The following is a 14,288-nucleotide window of genomic DNA, read 5'->3' as shown; positions in this document are numbered from 1 at the left end:
ATCATTCCTGGATAGAAGTGAAAGAATCTGGCCCAGAGTCTTCTGCAGTCCCCACGTGGTGTGAAATGCTTTCCTGTGAGTATTGTTATTATATTTTTTTTTTGGTAAGGCAATTGGGGTTAAGTGACTTGCCCAGGGTCACACAGCTAGTGTCAAGTGTCTGAGGCCAGATTTGAACTTAGGTACTCCTGAATCCGGGCCGGTGCTTTATCCACTGCACCACCTAGCTGCCCCCTATAATTTTTATTATGTTAAAAAAAAAGCATCAATAACCTTTTTTTAAAGGCACATGGAAAACTATTTGGCATATAAATAGTGCTAAGATTGGGCATAGAAAGAGTAGGTAGGGGGCAGCTAGGTGGCACAGTGGATAAAGCACCAGCTCTGGATTCAGGAGTACCTGAGTCCAAATCTGGCCTCAGACACTTGACACTTATTAGCTGTATGACCCTGGGCAAGTCACTTAACCGTCATTACCTAGCAAAAAAAAAGAGTATGCAGTGACCTCAAACACAACATGCAACAAAGGAAGTCACATTTCTTATAATTATGACTTAAAATCTCTAATGACCTATGGGACCCAGAGGAGTTCAATTTTCATACCTTGTGTAGCTTCTCCAGGTTTCTAGTACCAGTTCTTCATTTAAATGCATTGCAGTCTTTGTTTTGTTTTGCCATTTTAAAATGTCTCACAAGGCAGCTAGGTGGTGCAGTGGATAGAGCACTGGCCCTGGAGTCAGGAGGATCTGAGTTCAAATATGACCTCTGGCACTTGACAATTACTAGCTGTGTGACCTTGGGCAAGTCACTTAATCCCAATTGCCTCACCAAAAAAACCCAACAACAAACAAAAACAAAACAAAATGTCTCACAAACTAGAATTCTAAAAGTCTCATGATATTCTAGTGTTAATTTTAAGAAAAAATAGGAGGCTTTTTAATTAGCAATAACTGTATATTATTTTAGATTAGGAAAGTCTATTATAAGAATGTTAGTGGCTCAAAATAATGGAAAAGCATAATAATGAGGGAGTTGGGTATTATAGGGATAAGTGATTTTATGTTATGTCTTTGTATTTGTGGTTCTTTTAGATGACCACTTTCAGGAATATTTTAAGGATATTTGCACTACTATTAACTTTTCCATTGTGTAATATGTTATCCTTATCTATTTCTTTTATTATATTGTCAGATTGAAGGGATACAACTTTTCAAAAGCTCCCAAGATGGAAATGTACTGCATTCAGCTTGACTATTTTCAGAGCAAATACATTATTTTCAAAATATCCTAAGAATGCTTATTACATAATGTAAACAGATGATTTAGGTCAACATGCCACTCAAATGATCTTAATTCAATGGCATCTTCCTTCCCAGACCACACACATGAATACACTGTGAATCTGTGATTTCATCCACATAGAAAACCCTGGGATAACTCATCTATAATTCACAGTCTTAGAAAATCACCTGGGACATTGCCCAATTAAGGGACTTACCCAAGGTCACACAGCCAGTATATGACAAAGCTGGGATTTGCACTTGGGTCTCTTGACTGCAAGGGTATTTCACTGTCTCTTCCATGGTGCTCCCTATCACTTTGCACATGGCAGGTAGGTACTTAATAAATATTTGTTTAATTTAACTATTAAATTGAACATTTGTTCCTTTAAGGTAACCTAAATAATCATTCATGGTGTTCTCCTGAAAGAAAACTTAAGAAAGATAAGATCCTGGCCTAACAGAGGAGAGACCCCTTTGCTACCTGTTTAAGCAACTAAGGACCCCTGACCCTTTACGACCTTTCTGTTCACCAGTACCAACATTTTCTTTTCTCTCAGTAACAATCAGTAATAAAGATGTTTCATGGAAAGGTTCCTTTGGAATGCGTTTTTAAAAGCAAACTAGTGGGCACGAGTGTGAGTTGAATATGAAGGGATGATATCTTTAAAAAATTAAAATTAAGGGGTGAGAGAGGAATGCACTGGGAGAAAGTGAAAGGGAGAGATGGAGTAAAGTATCTCACATAAAAGAAGCAAGAAAAAGCTTATGGAGTGGAGGGGAAGATGGGGGAAGTGTGGGGGAGTGAGTGAGCATTACTCTCATTAGAATTGGGTCAAATTGGGAATAACATACACACTCAATTGGGTAGATTAATCTATTTAACCCTGCAGGAAAGTAGGAGGGGAAGGGGATTAGGGGGGAAGGGTGAAAAAAGGGAGGGCAGATTGGGGGAGGAGGCAGTATAATAGAGTGAATATCATGGGGAGGGAATAGGATGGAGGGAAACAGCAATAGTAATTGTGAAAAAAAATTTGAATCAGAGGCAAGAGTAATGTAAGATGATGATGATGTTTGATGGGTTGATGATAATTGGATAATGATGGTAATAAAACATATAGTACTTACTTTGCTGGGCTATTGTGAAGAAAATTCTTTGTCAGGTATAAGGTACTATATAAATGCTATCCATTACTGTTGGTGCAATAATCAGCCTCATGGGTTTATTGTAAGAAAATCTCTCTTTAAAGAACTATATGAATGTAGTTTACTATAAAAAATGATGAGTAGGATGCCATCACAAAAACCTGGAAAGATCTACATGAGCTAATACGAAGTAAAATGTACTATATACAAAATAACAGCAATATTGTAAGATGATCTTCTGTGAATGACTAGGTTATTTTCAGCAATGCAATGATCCAAGACAACTCTGAAGGACTTATGTAAAATGCAATCCATCTACAGAGAAAGGAGCTGATGGTCTCTGAATACAGATTGAAGCATAATTTTTTGTTCCTTTATCTCAAGTTTTGTTTTTGTCTCTTTCCTTCACAACCTAATGTGGAAATGTTTTGCATGAATACTCATGCATAACTTAGATTAAATTGCTTGAGTTCTAAGGGGTGGGGAGGGAGGGAGGAAGAGAATTCGGAACACAAAGTTTTAAAAAAATTGATATCAAAATTACATGTCATTTTGGAAAATAAAAATTCTAAATGAAAGAGTAAAAGCATTCTCATTGGCTTTGTTTCATGTTGCAGCAACCTTCTATCAGAGGCATTTGAATTATGAAAGCAGGTGATGGTAGAAAGATGATTAGACTATGTCTCTATACCCTCTTCCTCCTCCCTACCACAAGCTCACAGTTAGACTGTAGCAAATACTTTTATGTCTGGATTCTTTAACAGAATGTGCCTTTGAAATTGCAACATCCCGGAGGTCTAGAGCTAATGAGTCAATCAGTAGTCCTTACCATGTGCCAAGCATTGTGCTAACTGCTAGAGAGAGACAAAATACAGAAACAGTCCCTTGCCCTCAAGAAGATAATATGTACATAAATAGGTATATATAAGATAAATAAAGATAGCAATAATAAATAGCATTTATATATCTTTAAAGTTTACAAAGTGCTTTAACTATATGTTAACTTATTTTATCCTTACTATAACCCTATTGGGTAGGTTCTATTATTTCCTCCATTTTGCACATGAGGAAAATGAGGCAGAGAAAGGCCCAGGGTCAAACAGCTGGTATGTGTCTGAGGCAGAATTTTTTTTTCTTTCTTTCTTTCTTTTTTTTTTTTTTTGGCAGGGCAATGGGGGTTAAGTGACTTGCCCAGGGTCACACAGCAGCTAGTAAGTGTCAAGTGTCTGAGGCCAGATTTGAACTCAGGCACTCCTGAATCCAGGGCCGGTGCTCTATCCACTGTGCCACCTAGCTGCCCCCTCTGAGGAAGAATTTTAACTCAGTACTTCCTAACTCTAAATCCAACACTCAAAAGGACTCAGCGGGGAAGGTACTAGCTGCTGGACTAGGAAAGGCCATACACTTCAGGCGACCTTTGAGCTGAGTCTTCAATAGATTTAGAGATTCTAAAGGTTGTAAGTGATGCAGGAAAGCCCTCTAAGTTTAAAAGACTACCAGTAAAAAAGGCAGGAGATAAAGCATTTGTGTGAGGAACAAGTAGGCTAGTACAGTTAGACCACAGAGTGTGTGTTGGGGAGTAATGGAAAGGTGTGGAGAGGCTAGCTTATAAAGAGTTTTAAATGCCAAGCAAAGGAAATTATACTTGATCCTAAAGATAATAGAGAACTATGGGAATATTTTGAGTGTGGGGAGTGTGTGACATGTTCATGGTCTATGCCTTAGGAAAATCATTTTTGCATCTCTGTGGATGATGGATTAGAATGGGGAGAAACTTGAGGCAGGGAGACCAGTTAGAAAACTGCAGTAGTCCAGGTGAGAGATGATGAGGGTCTAAGCTAGGGAGGTAACTATGTGAATGAAGAGAATGCCCTGTGTGTGTGTGTGTGTGTGTGTGTGTGTGTGTGTGTGTGTGTGTGTGTGTGTGTGTGTGTGTGTGTGTGTGTAAGCAGATATACACACATATACATACACATACATATACACATACACATATATGTGAGATGTTAGGAAGGAAGAAAAGATAAAATTCAGCTATGTGGAGTGAGTGAAAGTCAGGACTCAAGGATGACACTAAAGGTTGCAGAGCTGGATCACTGGGGAAATGCTGGTGTCTCTAACCATGAAACAGATGTCCTGAATAGGGTTAGATTTCCCACTTTTCAGTTCTTGCTGTCAAGTCAATAATCAAATGAATACTACCATGAAAGAGTGTTATCAACTGGATGCTCTTCAGATCAATTCTCATAAAGATCTGAAATCCAAGATTACATATAGATAATTAATACAAACAGAAGATCATGAGCTATTGCTATTCTAGTCACAGCCTTTCCCAGCCTGGGCATTATTATTGACTCTGTTGCCCTCACCCCACTCACCCACCTTTTTTTTTTTTTTTGGCAAAATATCTTTTCTACATCCACCATATCTCTTGAATTCTATTCCTCTTCTTTACTCACATGGCTACTGCTCTAGCTCAGGCCCTCATCCCTTCCTGCCAGGACTACTGTAATAACCTTCTAATTGGTCTTCCTGTGACTATATATAAAATAATTTTGTCAACCAAACCCCCTTCCTTGACTTTCCAGTTACTCAAAATTATTTTTGGGGTCCATGAACCAAGCCACTCCTATCCTTATTCTGGATACAAATTCTCTTTCAAATAAATTTTCTAAACAAAGTCTCCAACTCCATCCCCACTCCCCATCTCTAGTTACTTCCCTTCCACATCTGCTTCTTTTAGTAGCCACTAACTCCCTATTCATGTTATTCTATGTCACCAGAGGCCTTTAGGTGGTACAGCTGATAGAGTGCTGGCCAGCGTCAGGAAGACTTGAATTCAAATCCAGCCTCAGGCATTTACTAGTATCACCTTGGGCAAGTCATTTAATTTATATTTGCCTCATATTCCTCAACTGTAAAGTGGAGATAACAAGAGTGCCTATCCCCCAAAGTTGTTATGAGGATCAAATGAGATAATTGTGAAATAATAATTACAAAGCAGTTAGCACAGTGCCCAACACAGAGTAGGTACTATATAAATACTTATTCCCTTCCTGTCTCCTCCCTTCATCACCAGGGACAGGGTGAACAGTGGCAACAGCAGAGCTGATTTGTGAAAATCATGCAATGAGCATGATTCATGAAAATTGAATTGAGCCAGATGACAAAATGGAGAGAACCCAAATTACCAGGATTTTTCACCCATTTGATTGCTCTTAGTCCTGAGTTGGGGGTCCAGGTTTCTTAGGATGCTTAGGAAAATATATAATAGATACAAATTTAGTTGTGCACAAAAATAAATATGTATGGTCTACCATGTTAAATTTGCTATATACTTTAAAAAAATTGTAAGTACTAGAGTTTCACATATGTCATACATAATCCCCTTTTCCTTTTGTTTAAGGAAATGTTCATGTTGATGTTTGTCAAGCTCACAGTAATAAATAGGATTAAAAAAGAATACTTTAGGGGCAGCTAGGTGGCGCAGTGGATAGAGCACCGGCCCTAGATTCAGGAGGACCTGAGTTCAAATATGACCTCAGACACTTAAGACTTACTAGCTGTGTGACCCTGGGCAAGTCACTTAACCCCAATTGCCTCACCAAAAAAAAAAGAAAGAAAGAAAGACAAAAGAAAAAAGAATACTTTAGGAGAGAGGAATGTCAGGATGTTGCCCTACTGGCAACCTCAAGTTCATTTTTCTTCTTAAAGTCTTTAATGGGATATTGTGGATCCTTTACTATTGTTTATAACATACTCCAGTGAGTGTATCTATATATAGGTTCCTTTGAGGCCTTTGTGTCTTCTGCATTTCTTATGGAGTGAAATAAAGACTACTCTACCCAGTAAGTGTTTGTTACCTTGAGTGCTTGTAAAGGGATTAGGAACCCTGTTATCCCCATTTTTGGAAACCTAGGCACAAACTATTCACACAACTATATTTAGAACTTTCTCAATGTGTACTCTAGGTGGATATGGGGAGAATGAGAAAAAGGGATAATAAATGAGAGGTAAAATTATCTTCTTGGATTAGGTCCAATACCAGACCCAGCCCATGTGAGTCCAGAACTGCCCTGAGCCATGACTTGCATATAGATAGAGATAGAGATAGAGATGGAGATGGAGATGGAGATGGAGATGGAGATGGAGATATGGAGATATGGAGATATGGAGATATGGAGATACAGATATGGATAGAGATAGAGATAGAGGTAGAGATAGAGATATCTGATTATTTGAGGAAAGATTGCCCTTAACTAGATGGATCAGGAAAGACTTTCTGTAGCAGGTGACATATAAGCTAAACCTGAAAGAAAGTGGATAGGGAAGGGTCCAGGTTGAATGAAGATTAACTTTATTATAATTTTTTATTATATGACCAAATACTATTCCTATATACTGACTCTTCCTGGTTTGTTGTTTGTCTGTTGTTTGATGGTCATCTGTCTATGCAACACTGTTATCTGCTCATACTTTAAAAAAATTATTGGAGGGGCGGCTAGATGGCGCAGTGGATAGAGCACCAGCCCTGGAGTCAGGAGTACCTGAGTTCATATCCAGCCTCAGACACTTAACACTTACTAGCTGTGTGACCCTGGGCAAGTCACTTAACCCCAATTGCCTCACTAAAAAAAAAATTATTGTAAAGGGATCTTATTTTAATAGTGATTCCCAGCCTTTGTCTGAAAAACACTTATTGAATACTGTTATGGGGAAATAAAGTGGGGATTTGGGATAGGGGTCCTTAGGAATTCCTCTTTAAAGAATTACACCCTCTTGCACACAAATCCAATTAGAATAAAATAATAGTTTATTTAAGTGCTAGGCAAAGGAAACCAAGAGAGAAATCCTTGGACTTCTCATGGGGAGAAGGCATAGCACAGAGGCATGGCCCTGTGATACCTATCTCCTTAAGCAGGAGACAAGCAGATACTTTTATAGAGGACTAATGGGGGTGATCATCTGACTGTGGAAAAAGTTCCCTTATTGGGGGAGGACCATCCCCCACTGGTGGTGGCTGGGTGAGGGGTGGCTTCGGATCTCTTAAGCCATCTCTCTCTACTCCTCCAGCCACAAAGGCAGCAGCCACACCTAATCTTATCTTCCCAGGGAGACTAGATTGAAGTGTAGTGGTCCTGGAGCTAGCTCAGTCCCGATCCTGTGACACTTATCTCTTTAGGTGTGTCTGTCCTTTGGTTTAGTTTCTCAAGGAGAAGGTTCTTTGATGTACCCCCAGAGAACTACCCATAGAGAACTTCTGGGGTATGCTAGGCCCATAAGAATACTGACTACATATATTTTATTGATTGTTACTATTTTTGTCCCTGTTCAAATTTTACACTTATGTAAGGTAACGTGAACAAAACAATGTTGTTTTGATATTTTTATAACACCTCTTGAGATAACTGGAGACACCTTAGGGTGTCACAAAAACTGGGTTGGAAAGCATTGCTCTATTGGTTTGGAAACCAAGCTCTCCGAAATGCCTGATCTTTATAGTTGGTGCAATCTGGGGAATTTTCCTATGTCGTCTCAGGTCTCAGCTCAAAAATAATATGGATGGGCAGCTAGGTGGCGCAGTGGATAAAGCACCGGCCCTGGATTCAGGACTTGAGTTCAATTCTGGCCTCAGACAATTTACACTTACTAGCTGTGTGACCCTGGGCAAGTCACTTAACCCTCACTGCCCCCCCCCCCCCAAATTAATATGGATAAATGAAATGAAAATACAATCCCCAGGCAAGCCAATTAGGCCAAGCATTGAGTAAGTCAGATGTAAAGGAGATTAATTTAATTGTATGTGTCATTCAAGTAACTCATTGTAACTGGCACAGTCAGGCCAGAAGGGAAAAGGCAAACAAAAGATAGAAAAAGAATGGGAAAAGTCACAAAAGGGTCAGTCAGAGAATACCAGGCCATTCTTTACTTCTGTTTTTTTTTTTAAATGAAAGCTAAGATTCTTCTCAGATCAGGTCAGAAACACAATCAATAATTTCCCTCTTTCCATTTATCTTTTTCAAATCTGGAAGGAGAATTTTGGGGTTTGTCTTCTTAGTAGGGTTGCCAGAACCACACATTAAGGATGATGGTAGTAGAAGAGGAAGGAAGTGACAGCAGTGGCTGGTGGGGGTGGGGAGGGGGAGGGGGGTAAGTGGTGGGTGTATGTGGATGATCTGGGACAGAACTGACCTTACATGATAAATGGATTATTTTCTTAGAACCAGGAAGCAGGTCATCAGGGTTTCAGTTATCACATATCACAAAATATTATAACCTTCTCTCTTTAGTGTTCCCTTCCATGCACATACTCACTCAGAAGTCTCCATCATCAAAATATGTATTCAAGGAAGGCCCCAATGTACACAATAGCATAAATGATTTATGAAATTTCATATTCCCTTTCCCAGACATGTCAATAATGGTCAAAGCTCCTATTTGGCTGAAAGTCCTTCAAACCAGAGGGTTGGTTTTGCTCAGGAGATGCATCCACAGGAATCACGTGACTATTCAGGTTGTGCTCATATTAGCTAAAAGCCTAACATAAAGGACCCCTTGATGAGCACAAGGGACTAAGACACTCTCCATTTCCTTCCTTGGTCAACCGGGTGGGGTGGAGCTCTCTGCTCTGGAGGCAGGTATGTGGGTAGACAGAGTTAAATCCCAGAAGGAGCCAAACCCTCTAGAAGGGTCAGACTACACACACTCTTTAGCTTACGTCCCCACCTAGCACCCCAGGTTTAAAAAAACACAGCTCTTTACAATTTAGATTGTGGCTTGAGTCTAGGGCTTCCCCAAAAAAGGGAAGTTTTTTTGTTTTGTTTTGTTTGTTTTTTTTTTTAGTGAGGCAATTGGGGTTAAGTGACTTGCCCAGGGTCACACAGCTAGTAAGTGTTAAGTGTCTGAGGCCGGATTTGAACTCAGGTACTCCTGATTCCAGGGCCGGTGCTCTATCCACTGCGCCACCTAGCTGCCCCAAAGAGGGAAGTTTTTTAAAGTACCCAATGTGCAATATGAATAAGGCATGAGAGAGGCATTTATTTCCTACACCACAAAAGAAATGCTAACCACAAAACCACCTCACACAATGACAAAGTGACTTAAATGAGATTTCAGCAACTAATTACTACTGTTAGATCTCAGGCTGGGAAGCTGAATTGTGAACATCAGAGCATGAAGCAGTTTATGGGACTGTCAAATAAGAATTCCAGATTTTATCTTGGCTCTGAACTATTTTATACAATTCCTGCTCCATGTCTTCTGTCAGTGTTCATTTTCTCCAGTGAAGAAATGCTCCTTGCCTCCAATGCCCCCAGAGCCCTTCAGACCAACAAAGTTGCCTTGAAACTTGGACAGGTGAGAGGCAATGTAAATGAAGGGAATCCTTTCACTAGAGCTATAGATGTGGTTGAGGAGTTGTCAGTCACATGCAGTCTGTAGGCTCTCCCTAGTGCAGCCCAAATCAGATTAAAATGCAATCAAGAAATAGTTAAAAAAATGAATAAAAATGTAATAAACAGATAATATTACAATAAAACAAAGATGATATTAATAGATAATTTAGAAACTAAGTCAATTTCAGTGGCCCCTGTTTCTATTTGACTTGTTATAGAGGTAGTGGCAATAAGATTCCACAAATGATTTGATTTGGGGATAAAGGATGGAAAAATCAAGGATGACTCTGAGATTAAACACCTGGGTAACTGGAAGGATGTTGCTGACCTCAACAGAAGTAGGCAAGTGGAAAGGGGCAGGTGTAGGGGAAGGTGGTAAATAATAATTTTGGATGTGCCAAATTTGAAATACTGATGGGATATCCCGGTGAAACGATCCAGGTGGGCGATTTAGGGCTGGAATTCAGGAAAGAAAATAATGCTGGAGATATAGATCTGTGAGACATTTGCATGGAGATGATAATTGAACCCAAAGGGAATATATAGGTTATACATCAACATCATCTCTTAATATATTATTATTGTTATTTAATACATTATATTAAATTATGTTTAATATAAAATTATAAATAATATATTTCATAGATAATGTATAATATATATTTTGTATGTATGTATGTATGTATCTCTACCCACCCATCCATCCCTCCCTCTCCCCCTCCATCCACCCATCCCTCAGTCCCTTCGTCCCTCCCTCCCTCCATCCACCCATCCCTCCCTCTCTCCATCCCTCCTCCTCCCTCCCTCTCTCCATCCACCCACCCATCCCTTCCTCCCTTTATCCATCCATTTGCTATCTCTCCACGCAGATTGTAAGGGGCTTATGCAAGCTACTTCTCGGTCGCTCCTCGGTGCCCACCCACCCCACCGTGGTACCCCATAAAAACAGGCTGCGTAACTCTGCTTTTCGGCTGCTGGGGCGGTGTTCGTTCACCAGAGGGCAGCAGGCGGCAGCGACTGCAGCGACCACAGTCCCGGCACTCGCTGACGTCACAGACGCAGTGACATTCTAGAGCTGGGACCACTCAGGCAGCTCCGCATTCTGGGGAGAAGCCGAGCAGGAGAGGGAGAAAGGAAAGACGCTCTTCTTCTCTGCCTAAACATGGCGGTACAACCTGTCAACCGCTCTGTGAGTGTGGGGGATCTGGTGAGGGAAGCCGAGATGAGCCTGCTCGAATGCAAGGTGTGCTTTGAAAAATACAGCCACGAGCAGCCGCGGAGGCCCCGGAACCTGGGATGCGGCCACGTCATCTGCCTGAGCTGCTTGGTGAACCTGCTGGATCCGCAGACCCAGACGATCGAGTGCCCCTTCTGCAGGAGCCTGACCACCCCGAGAAGCGACTGCCTTCTGCTGCTGCAGGTCCTCGAGTTCCTGGGCCCCGCGCTCAGCACAACCCCACCGGGACTCGGGTTCACGGGGCCCCGGGCGATCAGGTGGTTCCCAGGCGCTCTAACGTGCGTCCAAACCTTTGGGGGCTGGGGAAAGCTCATCAACCCCAATTCGCTGGCCTTCTGTCGGAAAACCGGGAACATGGCCGTAACGCATGACGGCAGGAGCCGAGTGAAGATTTTTGGCCCAGACGGAGTATGTGCCCAACGCTTTGGAGAAAGGGGGAACGGCCCCGAGAACATTCGGTACGCGCTGGGTGTTACCATTACCAGCGACAAGTACGTGGTCGTCACCGACGCTGGGGACCGCTCAGTGAAAGTGTTTGATTTTGCAGGACAGAATAAGCTGTGCATCCAAGGTGTCTTCTCTTTGCCCTGGGGTGTGCAGACCACCCCGAAGAACGAAATCCTGGTGGCTGATAATGAGACGGGGTCGCTTTACCTCTTGAAGATTGACTTTAAGAAAGCGGAGCTTAAGAGTACGACCAAGCTCCCGATTAGTTTCTGCAACCCCAGATCCATAGCTGTGTGTCCGTTCACTGGGTTCATCGCGGTAGCCGAGAACCTGAAAGCTGATGGGTGCAAGCCGGCCTCCTCCAGAATCAGAGTGTTCAGCCCTACTACCTTGAAGCTTCTGGGCCAAGTGGACAGTTTTGGCCTGAGCCTCTTCCTGCCTGCCATACTGGATGTCACTAGTATTTCCTTTGACTTCCACGGGAACCTCCTTGTTGCTGATGCAGCTAACCACAGTATAGGGTGTTTAGGGAAACCTTGGGAGTTTCCATCCTATAAGCCTGTCATTACCCACGGGCTTTCTTACCCCGCGGCAATGAGTTACACTGATGAGAATACCCTCATTGTCCTAGACAGCGGTACCCATACCGTAAAACTTTACGCGTTTGACTGGACACTCTAGGCAGATAAATTCACTTGTGCATGCGTATAGTACTCATTTAAAAATCTGATTTATGTCAATTGTATTTCACAGATAGAAGATGTTAGGGATTGTCCAGGGATGGGGAGCTGTGATTTCATCAAATCAACGTAATTGTTTTTTCTTGGATAGTACTCTTGATGAAATTACTATTGGTCTTACTTTAAGCAAGAAAAAAACGAAAGGCTTATTCCAAAAAAAGGCAGTGACTATGTCTCCTTCTTTTGCATTGCACAATATATTTAACAAATAGGTACTTGTTGCTTAGTTAGCTGCTGGAAAAGGTCTGAGCTGGCAACCAGATTTTCAAATATTATAGAAGTGTGTGTGTGTGTGTGTGTGTGTTAGTAGCCTGGGACACCAGTGTTATGGTAAGAACACTACACTGTACAGTACTGTGTAACCTTAACTTGCTATGTTGCTATGTTAGAGGCAGTTAGGTGGCCCAGTGGAAAGAGTGTGGAAATTGGAATAAGGAAGACCCGAGTTCACATCCAACTTCAGATAGTTACTGTGAGACACTAGCAAGTCACTTAGCCTCTGCCTGCCTCTGTTTCCCTATATGTAAAATAGCACCTACATCCCGGGGTTGTGATGAAGATAAAATTAAATATATTCAAAGTGCTTTGCAAATCTGTAAGTGCTAGCTGCTATTATTGTTGTGTCACTTGTATTTATTCAAGGTAGAAAAATAGCATATTTGTGTAAGACTTTTGTTGTTATTCAGTCATTTTGTAAATTGGGTCCAACTCTTTATGACCCCATGGGGGGAGTGGAGGCAAAGATGCTTAAGCAGTTTGCCATTTCTTTTTCTGCTCATTTTATGGATAAGGAAACTGAAGCCAACAGGGTTAAGTGATTTGCCTAGGGTCCTGTAGACTGGAACTCAGGAAGATGAGTCTCCCTAACCCCAGGCCCTGAATCCTATCCACTGTGCCACCTACCTGCCCCCATATGGGTATTTAAAGTTTTTATAAATCCCTTGCCTCACAGCAACCCTGTAAGGCAGTGAGTCTTAACCATTTGTGGATCATACTTTGGGAGGTCTAGTGAAGCCTATAGACTCCTTCTCAAAGTGTTTCTAAATGCATAATATAAAAGACATAATATTATAAAATAAACCAATATATTGAAACAGTTACTACATTAAAAAAAGTTTATGGACTCCAGGTTAAGGACTCTGGCTATAAGGCAAGCATTACTATCCTGTTCTCCAAGGTGAAGAAATGGCAATTCAGAGAGATGATAATTTGCCTGCAGTAACTATACCTGTTAAATGGCTCTTTCCACTATATTGTGTTACCTGTTTACATAGTTGGATATTTTTTACTTGAAATATGTGGTATCACAAAACAATTTATGAGTGTGGTGTACTCTCTGTGATATGAAACTGGTTCAATTTATTGCAAAATTCTCAAAAAGCTGTATTTGTTATCCTAAATGAGTATCTAGCACTGCAGTTTATGTGATATGAAACTGGTTCTATTTATTGCAAAATTCTCAAAAAGCTGTATTTGTTATCCTAAATCAGTATCTAGCAGTGTGGTTTACTATGTGATATGAAACTGGTTCTATTTGTTCAAAATTCTCAAAACACTGTATTTGTTATCCTAAATGAGTATCTAGCACTGCAGTTTATGTTATATGAAACTGGTTCTATTTATTGCAAAATTCTCAAAAAGCTGTATTTGTTATCCTAAATCAGTATCTAGCACTGTGGTTTACTATGTGATATGAAACTTGTTCTATTTGTTGCAAAATTCTCAAAAATCTCTACTTGTTATCCTAAATCAGTATCTAGCACTGTTTGGGGTATTCAATAAATACTCATTGAATTGCTTCAAAGTCTGGACTGCTGTTGCAATTATTTAACTGAAGAGGGGAAAGCCTGTCTATGAATGAAGTGGAAACTTCAAGTGTGTTTTTTTTTCAGTTTCCCAAGTTTTATTGCAATACTGTGGGTGACTACAGGGAGAGAAAGGTATCTCTCAAATAGGGAAAGAAAAGACAGTTATATTTATAGTATGGATAAATTCATTATCAGTCCCATTATAATAATGTCCACCTTTGGGAGGTACAGGGGAG

The 14,288-nt window shown here is 40.8% G+C and overlaps 1 protein-coding gene across 1 annotated transcript; it reads left to right on the top strand.

Moving 5' to 3' along the window:
- Positions 1 to 10,705: 10,705 nt before the first annotated feature.
- On the top strand, positions 10,706 to 14,043 carry LOC122733852 (E3 ubiquitin-protein ligase NHLRC1-like). Its single transcript, XM_043974576.1, has one exon. It carries the CDS (start codon positions 10,983 to 10,985, stop codon positions 12,183 to 12,185), a length of 1,203 nt encoding a protein of 400 aa, XP_043830511.1. The 5' UTR covers positions 10,706 to 10,982; the 3' UTR covers positions 12,186 to 14,043.
- The last annotated feature ends 245 nt before the right edge of the window (positions 14,044 to 14,288 follow it).

The sequence above is a fragment of the Dromiciops gliroides genome, chromosome X (genome assembly GCF_019393635.1).
Source record: "Dromiciops gliroides isolate mDroGli1 chromosome X, mDroGli1.pri, whole genome shotgun sequence".
In the NCBI taxonomy this organism is placed as follows: Eukaryota; Metazoa; Chordata; class Mammalia; order Microbiotheria; family Microbiotheriidae; genus Dromiciops; species Dromiciops gliroides.
The sequence above is the reverse complement of the archived record's forward strand: the minus strand, read 5'-3'. Positions and strand labels throughout refer to the sequence as shown.